At 44.6% G+C, this 15669-nt stretch overlaps 1 protein-coding gene across 1 annotated transcript in view; it reads left to right on the top strand.

The window, feature by feature from the left end:
- DNAH9 (dynein axonemal heavy chain 9) overlaps positions 1–15669 on the top strand; it is a 368705-nt gene that overhangs the window by 146269 nt on the left and 206767 nt on the right. The window contains exons 34-38 of the mRNA XM_064378055.1: positions 1747–1855; positions 3979–4126; positions 8003–8177; positions 13040–13213; positions 13848–14055. Of these exons, the coding sequence (XP_064234125.1) occupies positions 1747–1855; positions 3979–4126; positions 8003–8177; positions 13040–13213; positions 13848–14055 (814 nt within the window). The remainder of the gene's footprint in view (positions 1–1746; positions 1856–3978; positions 4127–8002; positions 8178–13039; positions 13214–13847; positions 14056–15669) is intronic.

Raw genomic sequence — 15669 nt, 5'->3', positions numbered from 1 at the left:
GGTATCTCATTGTGGTTTTGATTTGCATTTCTCTAATAATCAGTGATGTTGAGATTTTTTTTCATATGCTTTTTGACCACATGTATATCTTCTTTAGAAAAGTATCTGTTCATGTTCTTTGCCCACTTTTTAATGGTGTTGTTTTTTCCTCATAAATTTGTTTAATTTCATTATAGATGCTGGATATTAGTCCTTTGTCAGATGCATGGTTTGCAAATATTTTCTCCCATTCTTTGGGTCGTCTGTTCACTCTGTTGATAGTTTCCTTTGCTGTGCAGAAGCTCTTTAGTTGAATTAGATCCCATTTTTCAATTTTGCTTTTGTTGCCCTGGATTTTGGCATCTTTGTCATTTGTCATCAAATCTTTGTTCATTTTTATGGCCAAGATGGTATTTCCTAGGTTGTCTTCCAGGGCTTTTACAGTTTTGGGTTTTACATTTAAATCTGTAATCCTCTTGAGTCAATTTTTGTATATTGTATAAAGAAGGGGGCCAGTTTCAGTCTTCTGCCTATGGCTAGCCAGTTATCCCAGCACCATGCATTAAATAGGGAGTCCTTTCCCCATTGCTTGTTTTTGTCAGCTTTGTTGAAGATCAGATGGTCATAGGTATGTGGCCTTATTTCTGGGCTCTCTATTCTATTCCATTGGTCTATGTGTCTGTTTTTGTACCAGTACCATGCTGTTTGGGTTACTGTAGCCTTGTAGTATAATTTGAAGTCATATAACATGATGCCTCCAGCTTTGTTCTTTTTGCTTAGGATTGTCTTAGCTATCTCCACTCCTTTTTGGTTCCATCTGAGTTTTAAAATATTTTTTAGTTCTGTGAAGAACGTCATTGGTAGTTTGATAGGAATAGCATTGAATCTATAAGTTGCTTTTCGCAGTATGGTCATTTTAATGATTTTGATTCTTTCTATCCATGAACATGGGATATTTTTCTCTTTGTGTAATCTCTGATTTCTTTAAGCAGGGCTTTGTAATTCTTTCTGTAGGGATCTTTCATGAGGAACTACTTTAAAAGGAACACTATTAATATGAAATATAAGTTCTTTTCCTTTAAGAGTTCCATTGTTCCAATATGGTCTAGTTCATTCAAATCACTGACATCAATTTAAACTGTTTGAATAACTTTTTTTTTCTGATTCAACACACATACACACACAGGCACATACACACATAGGCACATACACACACAGAGGGGTGATGGTGGAGACTGCATAGGAAGAGAGAGGATTATTTTAGAAAATTTAGAAAATACAAATCACAAAGAAGGAATATAGTAGTTCGTTTTCATGCTGCTGATAAAGACATACCTGAAACTAGGTAATTTATAAAGAAAAAGAGGTTTAATGTACTCACAGTTCCACGTAACTGGGGAGGCCTCACAACCGTGGCAGAAGGTGAAAGGCACATCTTACATGGCAGCAGACAAGAGAGAATGAGAGCCAAGTGAAAGGAGTTTCCCCTTATAAAACCATCAGATCTTGTGAGACTCACTCACAACCACGAGAACAGAATGGGGGAAACTACCCCCATGATCCAATATCTCCCACCGGCTTCCTCCCACAACATGTGGGAGTTATGAGAGCTACAATTCAAGATGAAATTTGGATGGAGACACAGCCAAACCATATAAAGGAAATAATTATCTATAATCCTGACCAATAATGATCAGCCAAATTCCCACAGGCTGACAAGGCACCTACCTCCTTCCTCACTGACATGCCCTTCCCTGTTGTCTCCAGGTACTCACATTGGCCAGCAATGAGAGGATTCCTCTGAACCCCACCATGAAGCTTCTCTTTGAGATCAGCCACCTGCGCACAGCCACTCCAGCAACTGTCTCCAGAGCAGGTATGGCCCAAGAAAGGAAGAACCACAAAGCTACTCCATTTAGGGAGGTGCCTCTCGCTTCACACATAGTTTTGCTGGCTCAGAAGGACTCTCCACATGGGAGTCAGAAACCTGATCATCGAAAACTCTGGTCTAGTTCTCAGCCTTAACCCACATCCACAAGGGTAAGCAAGCAAGCAAGTGCTCCAAGGCCAGGGCTGTGCAGTTTTGTGAATTTGGAAGTGTTGTGGTAATAAGGAGGAAGACCGCTTTTGAGCTTCACAACTACCCTCTGCACAGAAGTGTCCAACTTAGGCTACTTTTAGGCCAGTTCTAGCCTCCATGTAAATGGAGAGGACCAACTATCACTGTTTCTCGCTAACTCCTGGTGCACAATTGCAACTCATATACCTTAACTTTCCTCTCTCTCCACTGAACAAATTTGTTAACAGAGATTGTAAGATTCTTAAAAAATTGTTTGGCAAAATCAAATGTAAAGAAGCAGGTAGTAGAATGTCAGTTGCCAAAGGGTGAGAGTTGGGGGGAAGGGGCAGATGTTGGTAAATGGGTACAAAATTTCAGTTCTAGGCCAGGCACAGTGGCTCACACCTGTAATCCCAGCACTTTGGGAGGCTGAGGCAGGCGGATCACCTGAGGTCGGGAGTTCAAGACCAGCCAGACCAACATGGAAAAACCCCGTCTCTACTAAAAATGCAAAATTAGCTGGGTGTGGTGGCACATGCCTGTAATCCCAGCTACTCTGGAGGCTGAGGCAGGAGAATCGCTTGAACCCAGAAAGTAGAGGTTGTGGTGAGCCAAGATCGTGCCACTGTACTCCAGCCTGGGCAACAAGAGCAAAACTCTGTCTCAAAAAAAAAAATTTGGATCTGCAGGATGAGTAAGTTCTAGAATCTGCTGCACAACACAATGCCTATAGTTAACAATACTGTAGTGTGCACTTAAAAAAATTGTTGGGCCAGGCTCGGTGGCTCACACCTGTCATCCCAGCACTTTAGGAGGCTGGGGTGGGCACAGAGCTTGAGCCCAGGAGATTGAGACAAGCCTAGGCAACATATCAAAACCCCATCACTACCAAAAAAAAAAATACAAAAAATTGTTAAGAGGATGGATCTCATATTAAGTGTTCTTACCACACACACACTTTTGGAGGTGATAGATGTTTATTAACTTGATTGCGGTAGTGGTTTTGCTGGTGTATGCGTATGTCCAAATTCACCAAATAGTATACATTAAGTATGTACAGCTTTTTCTTTATCAATTATACTCCAATAAAGCTTTCAAAAATAATAATCAAATAAAAAGAAATAAATAGTAAAAATAAAATCAATAATTTAAAAAGAGATCTTGTTTGGCCTCTACCATTATATCAGGTTCCCTTTCAAGAACCTCTGCTAAGATTGGTGGACACAGGCCAGGAGAGTTGTCTCTCTCGTCCTAGGGGTACTCTAACAAGAGTAACAAATTTCCACAAACTTGGGGCTTTTAAAGCAACAGAAATGTATTTCCTCACATTTCTGGAAGTCAGACATCTGAAATCAAGGTCAGCAGGGCTGCACTTCCTCCAAAGGCTCTAGGGGAGAATCTTTCCTTGAATCTTCCAGCTTAGGAGTTCCTTGGCTTCTCTGGCTTCTTCCCATGGCCTTCTATTCTGTGTATGTCTCTCCCCTCTGTCTCTTATTAGGATGCTTATAGATGTTCCACTTGGGTAACCCAGTCTCAGCTCAACATCTTTAACTTAATTACATCTGCAAAGAGCCTTTTTCTAAATAAGATTACACTGGCAAGTTCCAGGGATCAGGATATGGCCTTGAATTTTAGGGGACTACCAATCAACCCACTGTATACCCCCTCATTTCCATGACAAGTATTGCTAATCTGTCACAGCCTTCTTTCCTCCTGAGCCTCAGGATCCTTCTCAAAGCCGCTCTCCATCCATCCATCACCAGTCCATTGTAGTTGGTCCTCAATAGCAAACCCATTTACCCTCACATCTTGGCCAAATCTCCGTTTCTTTTCAGTCCAGTCTTGCATACATTTTCCAAACAGAGAAAATAACTTCCTGGGGTGAAAAATATACTGATGTGTATGGAATATTCACTAAACAATATTGCTTGTGCTCACAGGGATCTTGTACATCAACCCGTCAGACTTGGGATGGAACCCTCCAGTGAGCAGCTGGATTGACAAGAGGGAAATCCAGACAGAGAGAGCCAATTTAACCATTCTGTTTGACAAGTATCTTCCAACCTGCTTAGACACACTCAGGACCAGGTAGGCCAAGAAATAAGGGAGATAGAGAGTTAAAGCAGCAATTCAAAGCCCATTGGTTCACACCTGGTGTCCCGCTGATGTTCTGTCCTGGCCCGAAAGTCAGATGTTCCCAGAGCAATCCCCTCCAGGCACGGCAGATGGCAGAGGGGAACACACATTAGGATGGCCATGGGATGCTTGCCGTCAGCTCAGGCAGGAAGTGAGGTGAGTGAAGAGGGGGAAGGTTAAAAGTCCCTTTCGTGAGTGTCACGTGGCTGTTTCTGAAGGAGGCTGTGGGTTGTAGTATCAGATTAAAATCCAGAAACTCAGATCCTTCTGTTTACAGGGCAAGCAGCTCTGCATTTGTAATAAATAATCCACAGGCCAGATCAACACCTGGGGTGAAGATGGTACTTGTTGGTGACCTATGGGGCCCACTCCCTGTCCCTGGCCATGTGTGTTCACGGCCCAGATAATGTGGGATTAGATATAATACACAATCTGACAGTCCTGCCCCACTGGATATTGTGAGTTTACTTTTCCTTTTATAGGTTTGTAAAAGTGAGAGCAACAAGCCCTGACCACTTATCACTAACAAGAGATTAATCACTCTTGACCAAGAGAATACATATTACAGCAAGAATACTATCTGTGTCAGCACAGGGAGCTGCCCATGTTTAGAACCTGATTTTGTCTTACATCATTCTGGTTTTTTTTGTTTTACACTATAAATATGTATATGTATGTATACGTATGTATATATATGTACATATGTATATACATGTACATACATATATATAGATGATGTATATGTATATATGCACGCTTACATGCGTATACGCATGTATATGTATATGATGTACACATGTACGTGTGTATGAGCGTGTATATGTATATGTTGTACACATGTATATCGTGTATGTGTATATGTATATGATGTACATATGTATATGATACACACATGTATCATATACATATACATGTATAAGATATACATAATATACATATATATAGTGTAAAATAACAAAAGCAGAATCTGACACCCATCCCCACAGTGGAACCAAGAATAGGCCCCTGAGGCTGGTGCTGTGAAGGCAATGTGACTCAGAGCCCCATGAAGATGCCACAATTTAGGGTCAGGCTTATGTCTCCCGGAAGTTAAAGTCCATCATTGAAGATGATCCCTGCTTCTTTCTTCCTTGGCTTGTCAAGCATGGGATATGATTGTGCCTCCAGTGGCTTGCAAGCATGGAGACCAAGGGGGAGGGAGCACTTCAGACTGCAGGAAACAATGCCGCGAGAGGGCGCCAGATGCTCCCATCCCATCTGCCCTATCCCACACCCTGAAACATCTGCTCACATTCAGAGTGAGTTTTGGATAACTAAAAATTGAGTTGCAATCAAATAGGTGACTTTGTAGTGTATTTTAATTGTTTGATAAAGCATTACTTTTGATTTCATAGTTTTTCTGTTTCAGGGTCAATAATTATTCTTCCAACTCAACATTTGTATAAAGCCTTTGAAAAGTTTTCAGTCCCTGGTAGCCCGTGGGCTCTGTGTCCATGGGATGTCATGGGCTAATGCAGCCCTTGTAGCTAATGAAGTCTGGAAGTGGGAAACAGTGGTTAATATCACAGACAGACTAGGGCAGCAAAGAGCTAACAAACCAGAGAAGGTGTCTGGGGCGGTGGCTCACGCTTGTAATCCCAGCACTTTGGGAGGCCAAGGATGGCAGATCACGTGAGGTTGGGAGTTTGAGACCAGCCTGACCAACATGGAGAAATCATGTCTCTACTAAAAAAATAAAAATACAAATACAAAATGAGCCAGGCATGGTAGCAGGCACCTGTAATCCCAGCTACTTGGGAGACTGAGGCAGGAGAATCACTTAAACCCAGGAGGTAGAGGTAGCGGTGAGCCAAGATTGCACCATTGCACGCGAAACTTGACCTCAAAAAAAAAAATTAACAAATAAAAATAAAAATAATTTTTTATTAAATAAGCAGGCCCATAAGGGGTGATTATAAAACAACTTTATTTTGTTTTCTACTATTCCTTTAAAACCATTATATGTGATTGCTTCTCCTCCTGCCCCTGCATGAGATCTAGGTCAAGGTCTATGACTTTTCTGTAATTAAAAGGCATCTGATCACTTCTAGTCACACAGTCATACATACATGTGCGTGTTAGCCTAGTGAAAATGTAAAGAAATAAACTCCATTCATAATGGAGGCTTCTGCCCCACTCCTCAGCTCAGGACTGCAATGGGAAAGGGGTGTGTTTTTGACTGCTCTCCTTTCTCTGCCAGTGACCTCCTCCCGGCTATAGCTTCTGACCCCTCAGTGTAAAAGAAGGGTGGAGAGAAGAGGGGAAGGGCAGGAGAGGTCTTAGCTGACTGCAACTGGTGTGGCCTTAGTTGCCCCAATTGTGGCAGATCTTGAAATCCGACTCCTTCTCTTTGGGAGCTCCTTTGCAGCAAGGGTCCTTCACCAACTCAGAGTAGCCCTATTGAAGCCCCCTTTTATGGCTATTAGAGGAAAGCAGCTGCCTTCTCTATGGGGGAAGAGATACTCATTGCCTAGCAAGACTCTCTCTAGTATTCTGAATGCTAATTTCCAGGCCCTCCAGCCTCTCCTACTTTGTCCTCTGTGGTCTTGAGAGGGTGAGGAGCCAGGGTTGCAAAACCCTCTTCAAGTCCCACCTAAGTTGTCTGGAATCTCTTTTTGGAATGGAAGGGCAGGTGGCACCCCTCCTCTTGGTGGCTTATCCAGCACTGAGCCTGAGATAGTTGCATCGTATCAGTCCATTACAGATACACGTCAAACAAATGAGGGAATGCCCATCAAGGAGTCAGGCTTCTCGTCACTCACGGAAGTAATACGTAGACTATTAGACTCTAACACCATCATAGTGTTTGCTGTAAGAATTGCAACTGGATTAAAAACAAGCACAAACGCTAAAAAGTGAATGGTATGCCGTGAAACTCTGAGGTTCGGTGCTGGGAAATGACTGCTAAGGTGTCCACTGACAGTGCTGCATGTGTTATGAAAACGGACTCTGCCTCTGTGCAGCCTATGAGCACAGCATCCTGTGGGAGGTGGCAATGTAGGCTGAGTATGTGGGTACGTGGTGTACTCTGCATATACATGTGGTGTGATGAGGGTACCCATGGAAAGAAGAGTATGTGTGTGTGAGCTTGTGCACGCCCCTGCTCCATGGGGCATTAATGTCTTTTGTGTATCTCTTGATATCTGCCTTTCAGTTAAGGCCTCTAAAGCTAAGATTAAAAGTGCAAATGCCAGGCCAGGACAGAGTTACAGAAGTGTATTTATACTTTCAGATGAAGAACTCCCTTCAGTGAATCACGATTGTATAAAGTAACCATCTGTCCTGGTCCACTCTACTCCCCAGATAAGATTCTGGCCCCAGAGAAAGTGTTTTCAGTGTTTTCATTGGAAGAAAACCTCTGAGGTGAAGAGGTCAAAGGACAAGCCTCAGAATTGCACCCACATTGCCTCTTTTGGTGCTTTTTGACAATTGCAGAAATTGGGAGGCGAGTGAAAACATGAAGTTTTTACTTGTCGCTGCCACCTGTGCTCCCCAGGGACTGAGAGGGGATCATCAACAGAAAGAGAAGCATGGAGAGGGAGGGTGTCAGAGGAAAGGAGATGAGAAAGTCCTCAGGAGAGCTCTGGGCCCTTACTTCCTTACAAAGGAAGCTGGCATGAGAACAGCTGATGAGAATAAAGGTGTAAGTGGTGCTGTGGTCATCTGTAATCCCAAAGGACTTGACAGGTCATGGTTCTGCTGAAACCACGTGGTTCCATGGCTGTCCATCAGCACCACCGGAAGGGAATATCCATTGTGTTTGAGATCACCTCGGCTCTCTCTTTGCAGGTTTAAGAAAATCATTCCCATTCCAGAGCAGAGCATGGTTCAGATGGTGTGTCACCTTCTAGAATGTCTCCTGACCAAGGAGGACATCCCTGCAGACTGCCCTAAGGAAATTTATGAGCATTATTTTGTGTTTGCTGCCATCTGGGCTTTTGGTGGAGCAATGGTCCAAGATCAGGTAAGGAGATACATTGAGTTCAACACCTACGTTGAAGTCTGTAGCAGCAAAAATGGATCCCTTAGCAAAGATCTGGAAGACAGGACAGCTAAATGTCAGACTGGACTTGAAAGCAGCGAACTATTTAGTCATCTACCTATATTATTCTGCTAAAGACATCAGTCCCCCTAGAAGCCCCTTATGGGGTGAGATAGATGAGATCGTGGTGTGTTCAGAGCTTTTCCTTTTTGAGCTAGTGAACATATCTTTGATTTCTTGGGAACTTATATAGTGTTTGAGTTTGAGCGACTGCTGGTATATGTGCCCTCTTTGCCAGGTGGTGTGTTTGTAGAGAAAGGGGTGGAAGGAAGCTTGAGTGGAAGGAAACCCTTCTGTTTTCTTATGAACTTCTAGAACAAGGATGCACCACTCCTTACCAGGCCAGAGTTAACCATCATATCTCCATACCCGCAAAGTGCACCGCTGTCCAGAGAAGGTTGAACCAAAGTCCAATTAGTATCTAGGAGTGGAAAACCAAAGTAGAATTTATCTCCTAGTGTTCACTGCTATAGTCTCAGGTTGATTGGAAGAAGGGAGATGTGAGTTAAAAAATCTTTACATCCTATCCCCTCACCCTGCTGGTATTCCCAGCCTTTTTCTTTACTTATTTTCCTCCAAATAAGAGATACTTTATCTAGAAAGAAAAACATTCAGTGTTATGCAAACCAGTCTCTTATAACCGACTCTAACTATTAGGCAATATTGTATGGCAGTTAAGAACATGGATTCTATTAACAAATTCTAAGTATACAATACAGTATTGTTACTATAGGAACTTTCCTGTGTAGAATATTCATTCATCTTGGACTTAATCATTTTTATGACCAAAACTATGTACCCTTTGACCTGTACCTTCTCCCATTGCCTCCTCCCCCAGCCACTGACAACCTCAATTCCTCTCTCTGCTGCTGTGAATTGACTATTTTAGACTCATCATGTAAGTGGTATCATAGCATATTTGTTCTTCCATGCCTGGCTTATTTCATCTCACATAACATCCTCCAGCTTCATCATGTTGTTGCAAATGGAAAGATTTCCTTTTTCTTAAAAAAAAAATTGCTAAGAAAGAAGGGAAATCTTATATTAGATGTTCTTAGCACAAAACAATAATAACCATGATCAATAAGAGCATGGAAGGGAACTTTGAAGGCGATATGTAGGTTTATGCATAGGTTGTGGTGGTGGTTTCACAAGTGTATATTTTTCTCCAAATTCATCACATCGCATGCATTAAATATGTACAGCTTTTTGTGTATCAGTCATACCACAATAAAGTGATTTTGTAAAAATAGCTGAGGAAAGCCAAAAATAAAAAAGAGCATGAACTGTGGATTTGAATTATAACTCTGCCACCATTACCTGGGGAACTTTGAGCAAGTAACTTAACTTCTCTCTACCTCCCACTCCCCATGTGCACAAAGGATGATGATGGGGTACCCAGCTCCTAGAAGGGTGGCGAGGATTAAGTGAATGTTCTAATCGCCCACCGTGAATACATGCAAGGCACTTAGCACAACCCATGTGTGCTTATTAATATTCTCCCAGTATAAATATTCAGTTCTATAGCAAGTATCTGGTGCCTCTCTTGCAACAGGGGATCAGTCCAAGCTGTAATTGTTGGAAAGTGATGATTTACTCTTCAGTCTGGATTGACTGTGAGCCTCCCTCAAAGAAAGGCAGAAAGTTTCAGCCTCCCAAGGTGAAACCATGTTCTAGAAATCCAAAATGAAAGTGAACTTGGACAAAAAGAATCAGCAATTCACTTCTTGTTCATTTTCAAGGGCCCTGGCTGTAACATCCATCCTATCAACCATCACTCCCTGATGTGTTCTTTGGTGCTCAAAATTCGGAAAGCAGCTTTTGCAGGCTCTTGGGAAGTGTGCCTTTCTCTACTGCCCTCCCCACAGCCAGCTGCTTTGGGGGCAGAAAGGGAAAGCTCCAAGGACAGGTGGATACATGTACCAGGAGTTTGACATCTGAGAGTTTTCTGCTGTCTGTTCTGCTGTCTGTTCTGCCGTCTTTGGAGCTTCTCTGTGAACTACTTCTTTGACAGCTTTACATTTCCCCTTTGAGGCAAGGAGGCAGAGATTTCAGCGGGATGGTTGAGACCTAGCTGAACTGCGCAGAGACCCCGAATGCTTAGGTTACTGCTTCCCATCAAATGCAGTCTCTGACCTGTGGGCTGGTGAAATGTCAGACAGGAACTGCTGGGCTTCTCTCTCATATTGGTGCTGAGCAGGCAGTGGGGTATCAAGATGAAAATACTTGATCAATTTTTCGAACTCTGGGTTTAAAAATTTAAATCCCCTCAACCCTTTTAAAAGCCTCGGAGAAAGCATCCCTCCAGGCGTCCGGGGCACTGGAGCACTTGAAGCCATCCACAGCCCTGCTGGCAACATGGGGAGGGGACGAGGGAGAAAGCTTTTAGCAGCAGGGCACGTCCCAGACCCCTACACAGCCTGCATTAAAGCTAAACACCAAAAACAGTGCTGTAAATAGGAAAGTAGGAATTTGGCCAAAATATTCACATCAAGAACACCAGTGGTGCCTACATTGAAAAAACTGGCATAAAAGCAAAACAGAAATACAAAATGGAGGCTATACCTGAGTAGACATTCCCATTAAAAAACAAAAAAAATGGTCCTGACTGAATACTTTGCAGTCCTTAGAGAGTACAATCTCTTAGAAACATAAGGTAGAGAAAACACCAGATTGTAAGACTGACAACCTGAGTCCAACTTTCAATTCTGTCTTTTCATGAAATCCCCACTTTATAAAATAAGAATCATTTTAAATAGCCAGGATAATCTATAACATGATAAAGATGAAGTGAAGTAAAATTGGGTTCCCAGCTTTACTACAGTATGGTGGTAAAGTCCTTAGATCCCCCTGGTTAAAAGGTAGAGAGAAAACAGTGAACTGTCAGAGCCCAAGGGAGATGGGGATTTCAGAAGGAACCATGCTGAAGAGACACCATTGAGTAAAATTAAGAAATGACCATTGGCCAGGCACGGTGGCTGACGCCTGCAATCCCAGCACTTTGGGAGGCCGAGGCAGGCAGATCACAAGGTCAAGAGATCGAGACCATCCTGGCCAACATGGTGAAATCCCATCTCTACTAAAAATACAAAAATTAGCTGGGCGTGGTGGCACAAGCCTGTAGTCCCAGCTACTCGGGAGGCTGAGGCAGGAGAATCGCTTGAACCCAGGAGATGGAGGTTGCAGTGAGCTGAGATCACACCACTGCACTCCAGCCTGGTGACAGAGCAAGACTCCATCTCAAAAAAAAAAAAGAAAGAAAGAAAGAACCACTGGACTGGCCCAGCAGAGGTCACCTTAACTTTACAGTGTCCAGTTATAGTACGAGATGCAGTGAAGCACCAGCTTACAGGAAGGTGAGACAGGGTTGGTGTGGCCCAGACAACGGCTTAGCTGAGAAATTGCCAGGCAGTTCAAGGCAGCATCGGGGGTGAGGAAAGGCGAAGACTCACACTTCCTTCCTTCTGGAGGTGGCCCTCATCTCAGAGTTTCCACAGAAACCTAAAATCTGGTTTTTGTAGAAAGTTGAAAATCTTGAAGCATATTATCAGGGAGTTAAAAATGGCGACTTCCTCTAGGCTTCTGGTTCCAGAGAACGATATTGGGAAATTATAATGTCCCCTTGATCTAAATTCAAATTAGAATGAGAACATCAAGCAAATCTTTTCTTATCTTAGCACCTACTTCCACTCTCATTTTAAAGCAAATGAATTCAATCCTTTTTACTTAATAGACAGCAAAATAAGGAGTCCCCTTTTTTCTGAGTTTATATTTGTTACCAGGTGGCCAGCTCCCTGGTCTGCTCAGCCTTTGAACTCTGTCTCCATCCTGCCCTCCATGAATATTTTCTAAAATGTCCAGTATGGGACTTTTTTTTTCTTTTAGGGTTTTTCTTAGTTCTATGTGTTTAAAGAGTGAGTTTGCCTTCCCAGAGAGGTGCCAGTAGCAATGGGTATGCTTTGGGTCTGAGAGAGAGAGAGAGAGAGAGAGAGAGAGAGTGTGTGTGTGTGTGTGTGTGTGTGTGTGTGTGTGTGTGTGTGTGTGTTTGCTTGGACTCACTAAGATGGTTCCTGTACTGGGTGTACAGCCTCATGTCTAAGGGGCCTTTTTCTAATCGGTGTGCATGCGAATTACATTATTTTTCCTGCTACTCCTGAATTTTAGGATTTTAGCTCTTGCAAAAACTTTGGAAATCTTTCTAGAAACCTCATTTTACAGATGAGGAGACTGAGGCATAGAAAGAAGGATTTGCCTGTGGTTACCTACCTGACACCCACAACCCTTCTGAGGCCCTTCTCACTCCAGAGCTCTGGGCCCCAGGTGTCAAGAGTCACCATTCCACTCCATCCACCCCAGGCTGCCATCCTGGGAACTGCAGAGAATCTCAGGCATCGAGGAATGGGGCCAATCTATCTCTTCAGGAGTTCTTGGGCCACACACACCCATCCCAGGGCCATGGGCTCCCATTCTCCCCGATAACCTTCCACCTCCCTCCCTCAACCCTCTCCACCCTTCAGTGGCTGTAGGACATGGCAGTGCCAGGCTGGCTCAGCCGCATGGTCAAGCAAGGATGCCTCTGCGTGCTCCCTGCATTGTCGGGCCTGGTCAGGGTTGGTGACCCTCAGGGGCAGCGCTGCCTTCCTGGAGGAGCTGGTCTATCCTGCAGGCCTGCATGGGGAGGAGCACGTTGTCCTGCCCTGACCTTCCATCTGATGCCGTGGCTTCCTTTCTGGGCTCCTTGAGTTCTGGAGGACCTTGGCCCCTGACTGTCTTTGGTTTTGCAGCTTATGGACTACCGGGCAGAGTTCAGCAAATGGTGGCTGACTGAGTTCAAGACAGTCAAGTTTCCTTCCCAAGGAACCGTCTTTGACTATTACATAGACCCAGAGACCAAGAAATTCGAGCCCTGGTCCAAGCTCATCCCCCAGTTTGAATTTGACCCTGAGATGCCCTTGCAGGTGAGTACAGCTGAGCGGCCCAGGACATGCATGCAGTTGCCCTCAGGGATCTGCAGTGGCTCCAGTAGCAGCCCCACATGGGTATCTGAGCATTTGTCCTTGCCAGGAGCTGGTCATTCCCAGCGTCATGACTTTGCAGAGGAGAAGATAGGTGTAATGAAGTGACAGATTCCCCTAAAGGCCAGGACATTTCCTCCAGAGAGGAGGAAATGGCAGGGGAAGTAGTTTGTTTGTTTTTTTTTTCCCAAGACTGAGTCTCGCTTTGTCACCAGGTTGGAGTGCAGTGGCGCAATCTAAGCTCACTGCAACCTCCACCTCCCAGATTCAAGCAATTCCCATGAGCCACCGTGCCCAGCCAGAAAGAATATTTTAAAATGTATTAGAGAGGCCACAGGGAAAGAGGCCAGGTGGTAGAGGAGAGTGGGGAAGCCTCTACCCAACTGCAGGGAGGCCAGAGAGTGAGTCTGTGGGATGGTCCCACTGTGGATATCAAAGAAGATACTCCTGACCTATGCTTATTTGGGGAGCTTCGTCATGACAGAAGCCCATCTTGTGAAATGCTTCAGAACATTGGTGGTGCATCTGTTTCTCCCTGGAGCCCGCCCTTGACAGGCTTATTGTGCTCCTCTTCCAGGCATGTTTGGTACACACAAGTGAGACCATCCGTGTGTGTTACTTCATGGAGCGGCTGATGGCACAGCGGCGGCCTGTCATGCTAGTGGGCACAGCTGGCACTGGCAAGTCGGTGCTGGTGGGAGCTAAGCTGGCCAGTCTTGACCCTGAGGCATACCTGGTGAAAAACGTGCCATTCAACTACTACACCACATCAGCAATGCTGCAGGGTAAGCGGCCCAGGGCACCTGGGGTTGGGGGGGTGTCTGGGTAGCCGTGTCCCCTGACACAGAGCCTAGAAGCAGAGCATCAGGTGCCTGTCTGGCTTGACTTCTGCAGACCCAAGCACTGCACACTTCCTCCCACAGGCCCCTTCTCGCCTCTCACCGCACACCTCTTTCTGGGTCCTCCAGCAACCCTTAGCACTGCTTCTGGTCTTTCTTTCTACCTTCCTCCCTGGCCTGTTAAATTCCTCAAGAGCAAGGTGTTTAACACAGAGCAGCTCAGCACCTTGATGACAAAGAGAGCTGTGAGCCATGGAGAGATTTGCAAGAACTTGCAGACTTCTGGCACTGAAAATATCTCTCGAGATCATTTCATTCATCTCTCCTGTATTATGGATGGGGAAACTGAGGCTCAGATAAAAAAGGATGTGATTTCCCAAAGTCACCTCCAAGTGGCGAGGCAGGCATGACACACCTGTTCTTCTGACTCCACCTGGGGCTTGCTTTAACCCGGTGTTTACACACACAGCTCCCAAATAGACATAGGACCCCCACCAATGTTTTCCCCTTGGCAGAGTCTCTCTCCCCTTAACTTTAACTCATTTATAACAGAGTCTCCTTTTTTATAGAAAGGACACATTCACTAAAAACAGCTTTATTTTGGAGACGCTTCCAAGGCATTCTTGCAACAAAATGAGGGGAGAGGCAGGGCTGAGGAGAAACCCTGTTCTTACTTCCCAAACACCGACAGCCTTGTCCCACTCTGTTACTTGATGTGTGAGCTTTCCCAGAGGACACTGCAGTGCCTCCCCACACCTAGATATGAGCTGTTTGCAGATGGATAAGTTACAAGCCATAGCTTATAATGTGAAAAGTGAACCTGGCACGCTTGTTATCTGCTGCATCACCCAGGCCTTAGACCAGCAGACTCGCAAAGCAGGCTTCATGTACACCAGCCCTTGCTCCGCCTTGACCATTTTACCCAGTCCTTCTGCCATCCCTGCCTGCTGTGAACCCCAGAGTTAGCCTGTGGTTTTGCCTCTGCTAGTATTCGACTTTCCCTAGTGCCCCGGGGGAACTCTTTCTGCACCATTTTGCCAGCTCTTGTAGGATTAGGGTCCAGCCAACTCAAAATGCTGATGTGGGGAGTGCCGCCTCTGCTCTCTCACCCCTCAGAGCAGCTAGGTGCCTGGAGCATGCGGACAGAGGCTCAGGCTTCCCCTGCCCGCCCTTTGGTGGCAGAAACTTCTTCACCTGTTTCAAACTCACCTCTGAGCTTCATCTGCTGCTGAGCCAGTCCCAATCCAGCAATTGACTGTAGTTCAGACATGAATATTAACAAGTAAGACAAAATTAAATGACGAAGATTTACATCAGAACTTTACTAGTTTGTCAAAGATGTAAACACCTTCTATTCAAATACTGAAGGAATCGTTCTTCCATTTTTTTGTGCTCTTCACAATGTCACAGCAACAAGCATGACACACTTTTTTTTTTTTTTTTTTTTGAGATGGAGTTTTGCTCTTGTTACCCAGGCTGGAGTGCAATGGTGCGATCTCGGCTCATCGCAACCTCTGCCTCCTGGGTTCAGGCAATTCTCCTGCCTCAGCCTCCTGAGTA

Source organism: Aotus nancymaae, unplaced genomic scaffold, assembly GCF_030222135.1.
Source record: "Aotus nancymaae isolate 86718 unplaced genomic scaffold, 86718_ANA_hifiasm-v0.15.2.pri h1tg000018l, whole genome shotgun sequence".
In the NCBI taxonomy this organism is placed as follows: domain Eukaryota; kingdom Metazoa; phylum Chordata; class Mammalia; order Primates; family Aotidae; genus Aotus; species Aotus nancymaae.
This window is presented reverse-complemented; position numbering and strand designations above follow the sequence as displayed.